Source organism: Oncorhynchus keta, chromosome 24, assembly GCF_023373465.1.
Source record: "Oncorhynchus keta strain PuntledgeMale-10-30-2019 chromosome 24, Oket_V2, whole genome shotgun sequence".
In the NCBI taxonomy this organism is placed as follows: Eukaryota; Metazoa; Chordata; class Actinopteri; order Salmoniformes; family Salmonidae; genus Oncorhynchus; species Oncorhynchus keta.
The window spans coordinates 33,092,712-33,108,979 of record NC_068444.1 but is presented as its reverse complement, the minus strand read 5'-3'; the positions used below and the strand labels follow the sequence as shown (position 1 = coordinate 33,108,979).

The 16,268-nt window shown below is 47.6% G+C and overlaps 1 protein-coding gene across 1 annotated transcript in view; it reads left to right on the top strand.

The window, feature by feature from the left end:
• cacna1g (calcium channel, voltage-dependent, T type, alpha 1G subunit) overlaps positions 1–15,630 on the top strand; it is a 360,095-nt gene extending 344,465 nt beyond the window's left edge. Inside the window, 8 exon segments of the mRNA XM_052478432.1 lie at positions 585–663; positions 931–1,052; positions 1,139–1,561; positions 8,163–8,306; positions 9,849–9,971; positions 11,655–11,874; positions 12,151–12,320; positions 14,544–15,630. Of these exon segments, the coding sequence (XP_052334392.1) occupies positions 585–663; positions 931–1,052; positions 1,139–1,561; positions 8,163–8,306; positions 9,849–9,971; positions 11,655–11,874; positions 12,151–12,320; positions 14,544–15,539 (2,277 nt within the window). The 3' untranslated portion in view covers positions 15,540–15,630.
• The last annotated feature ends 638 nt before the right edge of the window (positions 15,631–16,268 follow it).

Here is a 16,268-nt window from a genome sequence, read left to right as displayed (position 1 = left end):
ATATCTACATAATTAATAATGATAATAACTTACACATTTTTTTGGGTCAGCTGAGATTAGCTTTGGAGTACATTCTAAAGCTGTAGGCTTACTGTACCCGACCTGGGCATAAACCCTCTACCTCTCTATTGCCTTATCTCAATTCACTCTGGGGTCGTTCCACGAAATGAGTGTATTTTGCATCCCTTTGACATTTTAAGTAGAAATTGTGCACGATTAATACATTTTAAAGGCCTGTTACATTCAATAAAGTGCCCTTTAATATCGACCACATGGTTAATTCAGTTAATCTGAAATCCGTGCACCCTCTGTGACATCTAGGAAGATTTTAACCCACTTAACCCTAAAATGTCTCCACGTTTTCACCATCAATGCAAAGCCCTAGTTATTTTGTTGCTCATTTCTGAAGATTATTATTCACGAGTGATTTATTTGTCTCTCACCTTATTTTAAGGTCAACCCTGTAACGTGAACTGAACTCTCATTGTAATATACTGAAACTATAACTTTAGTTGTGTAAAAGCAGGTGAGCTGGTTCTACGCTCTCCTCTCCTCTGTCTCATCCCTCTCTCATCTTTCTGCAGGTGGGGAATCTGGGTCTCCTCTTCATGCTGCTCTTCTTTATCTTCGCAGCACTGGGAGTGGAACTGTTTGGTGATCTCAGTAAGGACACCACACACACACACACAGCTGCTCTGGGTATAAAATGTTCTCTGCTGGGGCTTCATTCACATTAGGTCTTAATTGCTTTCTTTCGATTCCTTTGTTGAAATAATTGATTGATTTCACTAATTGTGGCTTTTAGCTTCGAGATAAATATAATTATTTCACCGTGATTATGACTTAATTGGAAAGCTCTGTTACGTCGGGAACACACACACCCCAAGCTTTCTCTCGTTTTCCCTCCCCCTCTCTCTGTCTCTCTGTCAGTTTGTGATGAGCTGCACCCGTGTGAGGGCTTGGGACGCTACGCTACATTTAAGAACTTTGGCATGGCCTTCCTGTTGCTGTTCAGAGTATCCACAGGAGACAACTGGAACGGCATTATGAAGGTGAGACTGGGCCGCCACTTTGTTTGCAGTGTCTGTGTTGTATCACTTTCTTCATGTGTTCATCCACATATGTTTGTCCCCTCCAGGACACCCTGCGAGACTGTCAACAGGAGAATGCAGGCACCTGTTACAACACGGTGGTCTCTCCTATCTACTTTGTCTCCTTTGTGCTGACTGCCCAGTTTGTCTTGGTCAACGTGGTCATAGCCGTCCTCATGAAGCACCTGGAGGAGAGCAACAAAGAGGCCAAGGAGGAGGCAGAGCTGGAGGCTGAACTAGAGCTGGAGCTCCAGCATGGAGGAAGGGGAGGGTGTGGCAGTGGGAGATCACCCCAGCTAAGCCCTCTGGCCCTGGGCATGGAGGAGGGATCTGGCGGCTCCCCCTGGAGGTCTCCAGAGAGGGAGATCCAGAGGGGCAATGTGATGGGTTCTCCCCCAGCAGATATCACTAGAAGAGACTCCATACACATCAGCACTGATGCTCCGCTAGGCCTGGAGCCACCACTAGAGGTGAGTGTGGTTGATTGACACCTGGGTGTGTGTAGTGGTGGGGTTTGGACTTCTTTCTATCCCCGGTTCAGGAGAAAACAGGAATTAGCATTGAGGAGCTACAGTAGAATCTGCAGACAGATGCTTTTGTCCACAACAGTAGAACTCCTGAATGAGTTTCCCTCTCTTGTGTATGTGTGTTTGTCTGCTTGTATATGAACCTTTATTTAAATAGGGAGTCATGCTGAGACCACAGTCTCTTTCGCAGATGAGCCCTGCATGAACCCATCAATAAACAACAATTGTACTATACATATCTATATGCACATCGATTACACAATACATGAAAAGCAAACACAAAACACGAAAATCAAAACACAATCAATAATATGAAACAAACACATTCTTCAGAAGAAAAGCTGTCTCAATTCTGCCTGAATTGCCCTAGAGCACGTTTCCCCAACTGAGGAGCCAGTGGTTTTATTTGCCCCCAAGTTTTCTGAAAAAAAAAATACAAATGTTTGGACACACCGACTCATTCAAGGATTCTTCTTTATTTTTTACTATTTTCTACATTGTATAATTATAGTGAAGACATCACAACTATGAAATAACACATATGGAATCATGTAGTGACCCCAAAAAAGTGTTTAAAAAATCGAAATATATTTTATATTCTTCAAAATAGCCAACCTTTGCCTTGATGACAGCTTTTTACACTCTTGGCATTCTGTCAACCATCTTCACCTGGAATGCTCTTCCAACAGTCTTGAAGGAGTTCACACATATACTGAGCACTTGTTGGCTGCTTTTCCTTCACTCTGCAGTCCAATTCATCCCAAACCATCTCAATTGGGTTGAGGTCGGGTGATTGTGGAGGCCAGGTCATCTGATGCAGCACTCCATCAATCTCCTTCTTGGTCAAATAGTCCTTACACAGCCTGGAGGTGTGTTTTGGGTCATTGTCCTGTTGAAAAACAAATGATTGTCCCACTAAGCGCAAACTAGATGGGATTTCTATCACTGCAGAGTGCTGTGGTAGCCATGCTGGTTAAGTGTGCCTTGAATTCTAAAAATATCACTGACAGTGTCACCAGCAAAGCACCTCCACACCATCACACCTCCTCCTCCATGCTTCACGGCAGGAACCATACATGCGGAGATCATCCGTTCACCTACTCTGCGTCTCACAAAGACACGGCAGTTGGAACCAAAAATCTAAAATGTGGACTCATCAGACTAAAGGACAGATTTCCACCGGGCTAATGACCGTTGCTCGTGTTTCTTGGCCCAAGCTAGTCTCTCCTTTTTATTGGTGTTCTTTAGTAGTGGTGCCATCTGAACAGTTGATGTTGGTATGTGTCTGTTTCTTGAACTCCGTTAAGTATTTATTTAGGCTACAATCTGAGGCTGGTAATTAATTTATCCTCTGCAGCAGAGGTAACTCTGTGTCTTCCTTTCCTGTGGCGGTCCTCATGAGAGACAGTTTCATCATAGCTCTTGATGGTTTTTGTGACTGCACTTGAAGAAACTTTCAATGCTCTTGAAATTTTCCAGATTGACTGACCTTCATGTCTTAAAGTACTGATGGACTGTCATTTCTCTTTGCTTATTTGAGCTGTTCTTGCCATAATATGGACTTCATAATATGGTCTCTTACCAAATAGGTCAATCCTCTGTATACCACTCCGACCTTGTCACAACAGAACTGATTGGCTCAGACGCATTAAGAAGGAAAGAAATTCCACAAATTAACTTTGAACAAGGCACACCTGTTAATTTAAATGCATTCCAGGTGATTACCTCATGAAGCTGTTTGAGAGAATGCCAAGAGTGTGCAAAGCTGTCATCAAGGCAAAGGTTGGCTACTTTGAAGAATCTCAAATGTACTTTTTTTGGATACTACATGATTCCATGTGTTATTTCGTAGTTTAGATGCCTTCACTGTTATTCTCCAATGTGGAAAATAGTAAAACAATTAAGAAAAACCCTTGAATGAGTAAATGTGTCCAAACTTTTGACTGATACTGTATATATTTTATTTTACATTTTTATATGGACATAAAAGACTGTAAAAACACCAGGGAATCAGCTCCAAGTGATTTAAATGTTGCAGGTCTGTTCCCAAGAATTACCATGCATTATAGAGAGAGACGTGCGATCATAAACGAATGTAAGCAAGGTTTGAAATGATTATATCTGTTTGGGCTTCTTGCAGCCAATTTGCGGTCAACAAACTATCTTTAATTATGTTCCGGTTCCCCGACCATCCGCTCAAGAAAATAACAGCCCACGGCTGAATCTATTTGATGATCCCTCCACTAGAGGTACCAACTACACCAACTTTAAGGACTTCTGGAAATCATTCCACATGAGCAAAATAACTAAAAGCACATTTACCTGACTGGGTGGAGATAGAAGAGATTTCCAGGGTTAGACATCCCTTTGAGTCCAGGTCTGGTGACTTATACAGTTCGGGGCAGCAGGGTAGCCTAGTGGTTAGAGTGAAGAGGCAGCAGGGTAGCCTAGTGGTTAGAGTGTAGGGGCAGCAGGGTAGTCTAGTGGTTAGAGTGTAGAGGCAGCAGGGTAGCCTAGTGGTTAGAGTGTAGGGGCAGCAGGGTAGCCTAATGGTTAGAGTGTAGGGGCAGCAGGGTAGTCTAGTGGTTAGAGTGTAGAGGCAGCAGGGTAGCCTAGTGGTTAGAGTGTAGGGGCAGCAGGGTAGCCTAGTGGTTAGAGTGTAGGGGCAGCAGGGTAGCCTAATGGTTAGAGTGTAGGGGCAGCAGGGTAGCCTAGTGGTTAGAGTGTAGAGGCAGCAGGGTAGCCTAGTGGTTAGAGTGTAGGGGCAGCAGGGTAGCCTAGTGGTTAGAGTGAAGAGGCAGCAGGGTAGCCTAGTGGTTAGAGTGTAGGGGCAGCAGGGTAGCCTAATGGTTAGAGTGTAGGGGCAGCAGGGTAGCCTAGTGGTTAGAGTGTAGAGGCAGCAGGGTAGCCTAGTGGTTAGAGTGTAGGGGCAGCAGGGTAGCCTAGTGGTTAGAGTGAAGAGGCAGCAGGGTAGCCTAGTGGTTAGAGTGTAGGGGCAGCAGGGTAGCCTAGTGGTTAGAGTGTAGGGGCAGCAGGGTAGCCTAATGGTTAGAGTGTAGGGGCAGCAGGGTAGCCTAGTGGTTAGAGTGTAGGGGCAGCAGGGTAGTCTAGTGGTTAGAGTGTAGAGGCAGCAGGGTAGCCTAGTGGTTAGAGTGTAGGGGCAGCAGGGTAGCCTAGTGGTTAGAGTGTAGGGGCAGCAGGGTAGCCTAATGGTTAGAGTGTAAAGGCAGCAGGGTAGCCTAGTGGTTAGAGTGTAGGGGCAGCAGGGTAGCCTAGTGGTTAGAGTATAGGGGCAGCAGGGTAGCCTAATGGTTAGAGTGTAGGGGCAGCAGGGTAGCCTAATGGTTAGAGTGTAAAGGCAGCAGGGTAGTCTAGTGGTTAGAGTGTAGAGGCAGCAGGGTAGCCTAGTGGTTAGAGTGTAGGGGCAGCAGGGTAGCCTAGTGGTTAGAGTGTAGGGGCAGCAGGGTAGCCTAATGGTTAGAGTGTAGGGGCAGCAGGGTAGCCTAGTGGTTAGAGTGTAGAGGCAGCAGGGTAGCCTAGTGGTTAGAGTGTAGGGGCAGCAGGGTAGCCTAGTGGTTAGAGTGAAGAATGCAGCAGGGTAGCCTAGTGGTTAGAGTGTAGGGGCAGCAGGGTAGCCTAATGGTTAGAGTGTAGGGGCAGCAGGGTAGCCTAGTGGTTAGAGTGTAGAGGCAGCAGGGTAGCCTAGTGGTTAGAGTGTAGGGGCAGCAGGGTAGCCTAGTGGTTAGAGTGAAGAGGCAGCAGGGTAGCCTAGTGGTTAGAGTGTAGGGGCAGCAGGGTAGCCTAGTGGTTAGAGTGTAGGGGCAGCAGGGTAGCCTAATGGTTAGAGTATAGGGGCAGCAGGGTAGCCTAGTGGTTAGAGTGTAGAGGCAGCAGGGTAGCCTAGTGGTTAGAGTGTAGGGGCAGCAGGGTAGCCTAGTGGTTAGAGTGTAGGGGCAGCAGGGTAGCCTAGTGGTTAGAGTGTAGGGGCAGCAGGGTAGTCTAGTGGTTAGAGTGTAGAGCCAGCAGGGTAGCCTAGTGGTTAGAGTGTAGGGGCAGCAGGGTAGCCTAGTGGTTAGAGTGTAGGGGCAGCAGGGTAGCCTAGTGGTTAGAGTGTAGGGGCAGCAGGGTAGCCTAGTAATTAGAGTGTATGGGGCAGCAGGGTAGCCTAGTAGTTAGAGTGTAAGGGCAGCAGGGTAGCCTAGTGGTTAGAGTGTAGGGGCAGCAGGGTAGCCTAATGGTTAGAGTGTAGGGGCAGTAGGGTAGCCTAATGGTTAGAGTGTAGGGGCAGCAGGGTAGCCTAGTGGTTAGAGTGTAGGGGCAGCAGGGTAGCCTAGTGGTTAGAGTGTAGGGGCAGCAGGGTAGCCTAGTGGTTAGAGTGTAGGGGCAGCAGGGTAGTCTAGTGGTTAGAGTGTAGAGCCAGCAGGGTAGCCTAGTGGTTAGAGTGTAGGGGCAGCAGGGTAGCCTAGTGGTTAGAGTGTAGGGGCAGCAGGGTAGCCTAGTGGTTAGAGTGTAGGGGCAGCAGTGTAGCCTAGTGGTTAGAGTGTAGGGGCAGCAGGGTAGCCTAGTAATTAGAGTGTATGGGGCAGCAGGGTAGCCTAGTAGTTAGAGTGTAAGGGCAGCAGGGTAGCCTAGTGGTTAGAGTGTAGGGGCAGTAGGGTAGCCTAGTGGTTAGAGTGTAGGGGCAGCAGGGTAGCCTAATGGTTAGGGTGTAGGGGCAGTAGGGTAGCCTAATGGTTAGAGTGTAGGGGCAGCAGGGTAGCCTAGTGGTTAGAGTGTAGGGGCAGCAGGGTAGCCTAGTGGTTAGAGTGTAGGGGCAGCAGGGTAGCCTAGTGGTTAGAGTGTAGGGGCAGCAGGGTAGTCTAGTGGTTAGAGTGTAGAGCCAGCAGGGTAGCCTAGTGGTTAGAGTGTAGGGGCAGCAGGGTAGCCTAGTGGTTAGAGTGTAGGGGCAGCAGGGTAGCCTAGTGGTTAGAGTATAGGGGCAGCAGGGTAGCCTAATGGTTAGAGTGTAGGGGCAGCAGGGTAGCCTAGTGGTTAGAGTATAGGGGCAGCAGGGTAGCCTAGTGGTTAGAGTATAGGGGCAGCAGGGTAGCCTAATGGTTAGAGTATAGGGGCAGCAGGGTAGCCTAGTGGTTAGAGTATAGGGGCAGCAGGGTAGCCTAATGGTTAGAGTATAGGGGCAGCAGGGTAGCCTAGTGGTTAGAGTGTAGGGGCAGCAGGGTAGCCTAGTGGTTAGAGTGTAGGGGCAGCAGGGTAGCCTAATGGTTAGAGCGTTGGGCTAGTAACCGGAAGGTTGCTATTTCAAATCCCTCAGCTGACAAGGTATGAATCTGCTGTTCTACCCCTGAACAAGGCAGTTAACCCACTATGCCGTTGTTGAAAATCAGAATTTGTTCTTAACTGACTTGCCCAGTTGAATAAAGATAAATAATAAAGGTTAACAATGTTTTTCTTTTTGATTTATTGGGAACCCCGTTAGCTGACGCCAATTACTGGGGTCCGACACATGAAACAGACATTACAGACAAAATACTTAATAATTTACAGGCATTTAAAAATATTAACATGTAGTGTGTGTGTGTGTATGTGTGTGTGTGCACCTATCAGTTACACATACGTGTCAGTACATACACACAACAATGAGATAGGTATGACGGAAGTTTATGCAACAGGGTTTTATAGACAAAAAGAGTGCAATGGCATCGATCTACGAGACTTCAAAGAGGACCAGCTTACTTTCGGATACAAAATGCAATGATGTGTACTGAACCTTTTTCCCGTAATAAAGTTGCGTATGTGTATCAGTCCCAGTAGACGAGTGCCAGCCGTAGGTCACTGTAATGCCATGGGAAAGACAGGACACAGCCGTATGTTGTTTACTAGACTGCTATTTCCAGCCAACGAGCCTTTTTATAGTGACTAGAGGTTGGGCTGTATCATTCTTCTGATGTTATCTCTCTCTCCTCTCTGTCATCCCTCGCTGGCAGAAACATGTGTGGTTAAACTCCAATCTGTTTCCTCTCCCTCTGGGTTTGAGAGTGGAGTTTTAGTAGTGTTTTACTGCCCCCTTCTGGTTTGGTGAAGGAACTTTAAGTATTTAGGAACACATGACTGATTGCGAGTGTTGGTTCTGTGTAGACCAGACGTAGGTTAACAACCTGATGCTTGTCCTGAACCATGTGCACACACCACCTGCGTTTTATTCTCTGTATGTGTTCTACCACACCTGACCTTGTCGTCTTCACTCACTTCCTTCCTCCTTCTGCTCCCTTTTTCCCGCTTGTCTCTCTTTCTGTGTGTCTCTCTATTTCTGTCTGTTTCTCTCTTCTTCTCTTCTCTGTCTGTCTGTCTGTCTGTCTGTCTGTCTGTCTGTCTGTCTGTCTGTCTGTCTGTCTCCCTCCCTGTCTGTTTCCCTGTCTCCCTGTCTGTCTCCCTGTCTCCCTGTCTGTCTGTCTGTCTGTCTGTCCGTCCGTCTCTCTCTCTCCCTCTCTCTCTCTCTCTCTCTCTTGGTCTCTCTCGGTCTCTGTCACTCTATGTCCATCTGTAGCGAAGAGCGATGTTTGACTCGGTCTCCTCGGTGATCCAGGGTTCGATGGAGGGAGAGTTGAGTCTGATGGACAACCTGTCAGGGTCAATATGTCACTACTACGCCCTACCCCCACTACCCAGCAAGCACTGCAGTGACAAGAAGGTCAATGAACTCGCCTGCGCAACCCTACCATTCTTCCGCCTCAGCCGATCACTCACCCACACATCCATGCTGAAGTCTTCGCTCAGCCTCAATCTATGGCACACACCCTCCCCTCAACTCTACCTCAACCCTTTTCCCCCTCCTGTTTCTCTTACTACACTCAACTCTCTCACCTCTAACTGTGTGTTCCCATTTCTCTCGAATCCCCTGTGGTTCCTTGGCCAATAATATTATTAGAAATGTGGTCACCCTCCAATATCCCTCTCTCAGCTTGGCTGTATAGGGTAATGATAAGGTAGTATACCTACCGCGCACACACACACACACACACACACACACACACACACACACACACACACACACACACACACACACACACACACACACACACACACACACACACACACACACACACACACACACACACACACACCCACACACACTTGGCTTTGAGCTTTGAAAACGAACCACCTATTGGATTGAGCACCAACTAATGATAATAATTTGACTCCGCTGCCAAGCTGGCTGGACACACACACACACACACACACACACACCGTACGTGATAATTTCCCGAACATTGAGCAATGTATCACTGTTGAATTATGCATCTGAATGTCTCCTTTTCCCCATTCAGGACAAAATGATTCAGCCAATCACATTAGCATTGCTAAACAGTGTCTGCTAAAGCTTTTAAAACGGATTGAGGCTAACGTAATGCCGCAGCAGTAATAGCCTCACTGCCTCTCCCTCTCTGTCTGATTCTGAAAAGTTAGCAGAAATCTCTTCCAGGCGCCCACTCAGTCTCTGCCAGTTAGGACCCCTGCCCCTGTCTGCACGGCTGGCCCAGTCGTTTGCCTGTCAAAAAGCATTTCCTCAATTCATTCTCCCGGTTAGGGGTGAGTGAGGGAGTGAAGTCGGAAACAGTAAGCGTTTAGCAGAGCAAGCTCTGAGAGTTTGTACCCTTCCAACATGGTGCTCAGTGTTGTGAAACTATGCTAGCTCTACTAAGGTTGCATTACACGAGGTCTGTTTATGAACCCAGCTCATCCTGTGTCAATTACTCTTCATATAAAGTTGAACCTTTTCAATATCATATGTAAGAAACCATTTTGTGGTTTGTCTGTGTGACGTCATATTGCCGTGGATTTGTCATCTATATGGATGGATGTTGTTTCATTAACTGTTGGTTTGTATATTTACTTGAACTGTTGTTTGTCATATCTGTTTGTCTGGAATTAGGTTGATATATCTGTGTGTGTGTGTGTTGGTTTGTGTGTGATTTATCCATGTATCTGTTGATATGTCTGTTGTTGATTCAATCTTAGGTGTTAGGTGTTGTGTAGGGTTGTTTGCTATATCTACAGTATGTAATTGTGTGTTGTTACAGCACACGGAGTCTGATGTCTTGTCACATCTGTGCTATGTATGTCATCAGATTGTGGGATGTGTCATGCCCCTGTCTGTTTGTGTGATTAGCCGGATTGTGTGTGCGTGCGTGTGTCTTCTCTGCTCACCGGGCCTTGTTTGTTCTCTATCTAGATCCCTCTAGCGGAGATGGAAGCTCTCTCTCTGACCTCCGACAAATCCTGGTCCCTAGCTCTCACCGACGACTCCACCCCTGATGATATTAACCCTCTCTTACTAACCAGTCTGGAGTCCAACGTACTGACAGTTCCTCTCTCTCTCTCTCTTAATCCCATCGCCTCCTCTTCCTCTGCTGTCTCTTGTAGCTTAGCCTTTCCCAAGGGAGCTTCCGAACTCAGCTGGCCCCTCCAGTCTCACTCTCTCTGGAGTACTGGCTATAGTTTGGAGGTTACCTTCTGGATGTCAATTAGGCATATATGTCTAAAGTAACCAATGAATTTAGCATGTAATGACACTATTGTAATTTGGTAATCAAGCAACTTGTCAACTTGAACACTAATTGAGTGGCAGCGATAGGGTAGAGAAGGACACGAGGTGAAGCTACTCCCTCTACACTGCTTCACTTCTAATTAGTCTCCTCACAATGTCCTTTACGGTGGCTCAGAGAGGACATCTCTGCTCTCAGCTCTCTGAGTTTCCCCCACGCACCGTAGCTAATTGAGAGTTGTCGGGAAACAATCTGGGATAATTTATGACCAATTTACCCTCGTTAGCTTGAGAGTCGTTCTCTCTCCATTGCATGTCAGACACAGAGAGCGGTGGCGACGTACAACCTTGCCACTCATCACAAGGGTGTTGAACTAATCAATCAGGTTATATTGTAGCGTGTGATGAATGTAATAGCTGTGTCAGGGGGATTTTCCAAACCCAGCACATGCATCACACAGACACATTAGTGATTTCAAATTAATCATAGAACTGGAGGTAAAACACAGAGAGATGTGAGCAGGACACACACATGAGTTTGGAAGAACCTGGAGATTTTTTAACCATCCGCTCTTCTCCCTCGCTCTCTCTCTTTCTCTCTCTTTTTCATTCCATCTTTCTAGCCTGGTGTCTGTCCGTTCCAGTCCAGTCCAGTAGACTAGTGCGCCTGCTCGCCTGCCCGTACCTCTTTTTCTCTTTTTGTCTCTCTCTCTCCCTCTCTTATCTTTCTCTGTCTCTCTCTGTCTACCTCTATTTATTTATTTTGTCTCTGTCCTCTCTCTTTTTTCCCTGTTCGCTTTGCGTGTCCCCCTCTCTCTCTCTCTCTCTCTCTCTCTCTCTCTCTCTCTCTCTCTCTCTCTCTCTCCCTCTCTCTCTCTCCCTCTCTCTCTCTCTCTCTCTCTCTCTCTCTCTCTCTCTCTCTCTCTCTCTCTCTCTCTCTCTCTCTCTCTCTCTCTCGCTCCGTCTCTTTTGTGCCGTCCTCTGTGTATTAAACATTAAACAATGTGACAAGTGAATGTAGTGCCACTCCGATCTCTGTGGTTAATAGCTGTGGGTTAGATATGTTGTCTGCTAGCCAAGGACATAGCAGGGCACTGGCCTAGCTTGCATTTTCTGTCTCTCAGAACCGAGGGATAGAATAAACCTCCTGCTCTAAATCTGTGGCCTAAACAATAAATGATTACAGCAAAAAAAAGCTCAAGCATCCAAATGCTTCATTCATTTGTCTTGCTACAGTAAAGACATAGACAATGTGGTTTCAGTTAGTTTCAGTAACTCTGAGCCCAGAGCCAGGTCTGTGCCAGTCTCCTCTCTGCCACTAGTGCAATGATGCCGTCTGTCTGGTCTGTCGCTCAGTGTGCCAACAATTACTTCCTTCATGTGTGTATGTGTGGAGTGTGTGTGTGTGTGAGGGAGTGTGTGAAGTCTCTGCTAAAGACCTGTGGTCAGACCGCCAAGTAGGTCCAGAAAGAGGCTGACTTCTCTGTCCCTCAGGTGGAGTTACTTGATCCTGGGGAGCCGCTGGAGGACAACCTGTTGACTGTACGGAAGTCAGCGGTGAGCCGCACCCACTCTCTACCCAATGACAGCTACATGTTCCTGCCTCTGGAGCCCTTCGGACCCCCAGGAGCCGGCCTGGTTCCTGGCTTATCTCCAGTACTGACACAGGCTACAGGGCCGCAGCACAAAGAGGCACTTAGCAGCGCCCTGTCAGGTACAGTACAGAGGCTCCCTCTACACGCCGACATTATTTACACACGCACACAGACACACGCACACAGACACACACAAACGGACACAAACACACACGCAGAAACACACACACATACACACACACATAGTAACCTTTCCCCTTGATCAAAGCGATACAATACATTTCTAGAACAGTAGGAGCCGGAACCAACCTCACCCACACCTACTGTTTTGATAATCTCTTGTTGTTTTTGTGTGAGAGAATCAAGTTATATTTGTTTTGTGTGTGTTACCACAGGCTCCAGTACCTCGGTGCGGTCCCAACCAGAGGAGAGCTCCCAGCAGTCGGCTGTGCCTACAGACTTCTTCAGACCCATCAGTCCTCACAGCCTCTCAGACTCAGAGAATATACCCCGACTACCCCCGCCACAGCACACACACACACTTAGCCGCACACTCCGCAGACAGGTGAGACACAGACATAGAGGCAAACACACACAACCCATACACACACACACACCGGAGGTAACAAATGTTTTCTATCAGAAATGACTGTTCATCATTGTGTTTTTCTCCTCGTGTTTCTACTGTGATATGATGTTTTTCGTAAACTTTCCTTCCTCTCAGCTCTGCTCCTAATGCTGTCTTCTCTCCTCCCTCCTGCCTCCCTTCTTCCTGTCTGTTTTATGTTTCTAACTTCTCCATCCCTCCTCCCTCCGACCTCACAATGCTCTCCATCCCCTGTCCATCTCTCTGTCCATCTGCTTGCTTCCCGTTCCTGTGTCCGCTACCAACAGAGTCTAGTTCAGCAACCACCAGATCCGGAGCTGCTGATCAAACACAGATACTCCTGTTTCTGAAACAGTAAAATAACTACCCCTGACCCACTACCGCTCATTTCAGAAACACTGAGCGTCCCTATTTCTTATCCACCCCGCCTCCAACACACACACACACGTGCCCGCCCGCTCACACACACATTTCTCTTTCCCTGACCTCTCCTCCTCCCCTTCTTGCTCCATTGTTTGTCTGTCTTCTGCTGACCATCTGCCACAATGCATCTCACTTGACCCACCGTCATACAGTAGGTAGCGTTGAACATCGTTTTGGAATGGCTAGACTGTTAATTCTCATAGAAATAGGGGACTGTATTGTTTCCGAACCCCTATAGGGTCATATGAACTACCCACTGAAATCGTTATCACACATATGTTGATTGATGGAATGTATTTGAGATTAAGATGCAGTCAGTCTATTAAATGTAGGCGTTGGCCTACACGTCACACTATTGTAACTACATATTACACTGTTATAACTCAGGGTTTAAATCAGGACTGTCAGTTCTGTCCATGATATTTGGCCACATATTTGTATGACTGTTTTAGAGCACTTGTTGTCCTTGTTGGGCAGTATTGTGATTGTATGAAGATGATTATGTTGATGAAATAGTTACTATTGAGAAGGAGTTATGATATGACATTTTCTTTAATGTTACCCCGTATGACAGGAAATGTTCTACAACCACAAATAGGTATTGATTAAAAAAAAATGTAAGAGGAGTTGGCTCCATTGTTAGTGCTACTGTGGCTGTGGTATTGGCTTGGTTATACTATCTTAGTCCGCTAGATGTCACTGTTGTCACATCATCCATGCTTTCTATCACGACGCACAAATCGTCAAGTCATGAATATTCTGTGAACAATCATGTCCCAATTGTCTCAAAACTCTTAAATAGCTACCTTTTCTTTTCTGTCCATATTTTGTCACATAACGACCAAGATACTTCAGATCTGTGGTCTCAAATTGCATAAGATATGGAAAGGATGCTATATGAGACCTTTGTAACTTTTATAGTGTGTCATTGTGTTCTACTAACCTTTCCTCTCCTGTAGCTACACACAGACCCAGTACCCTCTGCCCTTTGCCCTCTGACCTCTGAGAGAAAAAAAGCTGAAGGGCTGCCCTATAGTACCACTCCCTAAAATGTCCAATACATTTTTGTCATTGGGGAGTTAGCTGACTGGGCTACAAGAGCAGAGGGTATTGAGGATATTGGGCATTTGGAAGAGGCTCAAAATGCAGTGCACCAGACCAGGCATATCTCCCAATACTCCTTCTGTTAAACAGGGAATTAACATTGGGCACTCAATTAGAACTTGGGAAACCACAGTTGTACCCAGTGTCCTTGCTGAGACAAACTGTGCCCTACTACTGCTGCTACTGTAAATCACATGCTGTCACTGAATCTCTTCATAAAACAGATACTCTTGACACATATCTGAACCTGGAATGGTTTCCTTGTGCAATAAACATACAGCAATACACTTACTAGTTGACGTACAAATGGTACTGCACTCTATTGCAATTTCAACATTTCCTCTGTATCACAATGAGGCAGAGACGGTATTGAGAGCATGCTGGTCTAATGGTGAACTCTGACCTTCACTCGTATTGGTCATCCTCACCCAGTCACCTCACACTAACCAGTCTCCCACCTCTCACCCACTCATGTCCCCCTAACCACCCAACCCCTGTGTCTCAATCTCTCCCTCCCTGCCTCACTCCTCTCCCTGTTCTTCTCTCCCGCTCCTCTTCCACCTTTCTCCATTTCTTTCAAACTCTGCCTCACTGCATCATCCCTCCTAATCCCTCTCCTCCCTCCTCCCCCTCTCCCCCTCCTTCCTCCACCAGGTGGCAGTATCTAATGATTCCCAGGAGGCTCTGTGGTCTGACGGAGGGGAGTGTGAGGAGGGGGTCCTAAATGTAGCTTCCCTAGCCCTCCCCCTTTCCTCCTCCTCTTCCTCATCCTCCCATCTTCACCAGCAGCCTTCTCTCTGGCTGGTCCCTGCCACCCCAGGGGCGTCCCCTCAACTGTCGCGCCCCAGTAGTGTTCACACCCAACACCCCTTCTCAAACCATGACCAGCACCACCTCTCCTCCTCACCCAACTCCCCCTCCTCCCTCTCCTCACCCCCTCCTCCCCTCCCCTCCACTCGCCCCTGGAGACAGGAAGAGGCCTCGGCAGACCACGAGGTGTCGCTCATCAACCGGGCGGGGCTGGCGGGGAGTGAGGATGTCACCGGTGTCGGACTGGGGTCAGAGGGAGGAGGGCTCAATGGCAGTTACCAAGGTCATGAGGTTGGCTGTGGTGAGGGGAGCCGGCCGTGCCTGAGACAGCTGAAGAAGTTCCACAGCGCTGACGCCCAGGGTCGGAGCATTCTAGCGTCCCGGCCACGCCCCCTGTCCTGGTTGGACGATCCTCGGCGCCACTCAGTGGAGGTGTGTTCGTCTGTAGAGTCCAGTCCCCAGTGCAGCACCACGTCCTCGGGGTTCGTCTCCCGAGCAGACAGCCTCCAGATCCATTCCCAGACCACAACAAAGACCCTGCCCTCTCCCCGACGCAAGAAGAAAATGAGCCCCCCGTGTATTTCCGTAGACCCCCCTGATGGACTGGAGTCCCAGCCCGGCCTCCACCCTACCCTGGGAGGTTTGGGGGGCCTAGGGATGCCCCCTCCCTTACCCAGCCGGGATACCTCCTGTCTGAGGAGACGGGCTCCCTCCAGTGACTCCAAGGACTCCTTTGACCTCGGGGCAGGGGAGGGGCTGGGCCAGGAGGGAGGGGGGCCCAACCCCAAGCTGTTAACTCTGCCCAGCTTCTCCTTCGAGAAGACAAGCTCTGAGCACTGAACACTCACACACACTGATGTACACACACACACACACACACTAACACACACACACACACACACACACACACACACACACACACACACACACACACACACACACACACACACAGACAAACCATTAAGCACATAGGCACACAGACACACACATGCAAACACACGATACACTTGGTGTATCCGTGATGGTGATAGTCGTAGTAATAATACCGTAGAGAGTAATTATGGTAAAACTACAACAAAACGGTCAAATCATCCTTGGTTTTATTGAGGATCCGTGCAGTACTGTCGTAGTGTGACCATCCCTTGTCTTTGTATTGTTGTACTGCCAAAACCACAAGAACGTGAAAAGAACACAGCATAAGCAGAGTTGAAACAAGAATACAAACATGACTGTTTCTCTTCTACCACACCTGCATGCCGCCATTGGCTGCAGGTCGACCCCATGACCTCTGGAGTGAAGTCAGCACCAATAACTTTGGATAGCGCCTGCCTGTGGCCACTATTGGGAATGCTCAGTGTTAGACAGTGGGACTTCACCCTCACACGGGCAACAGTGGAGGTACAAAGCAATATGAACGATTTAGAGACACTATTTTCTTAAATTATTGGGCCATAGTGTTTGTACAGGATGTAGATTTTTTTATTATTTCATTATATATTTTTTGGGGGTGATCTTTTTTGTGATGGGTTTAAATTTTTCTCTGTTTGTTTCAATGTTCGAAAAAATGTT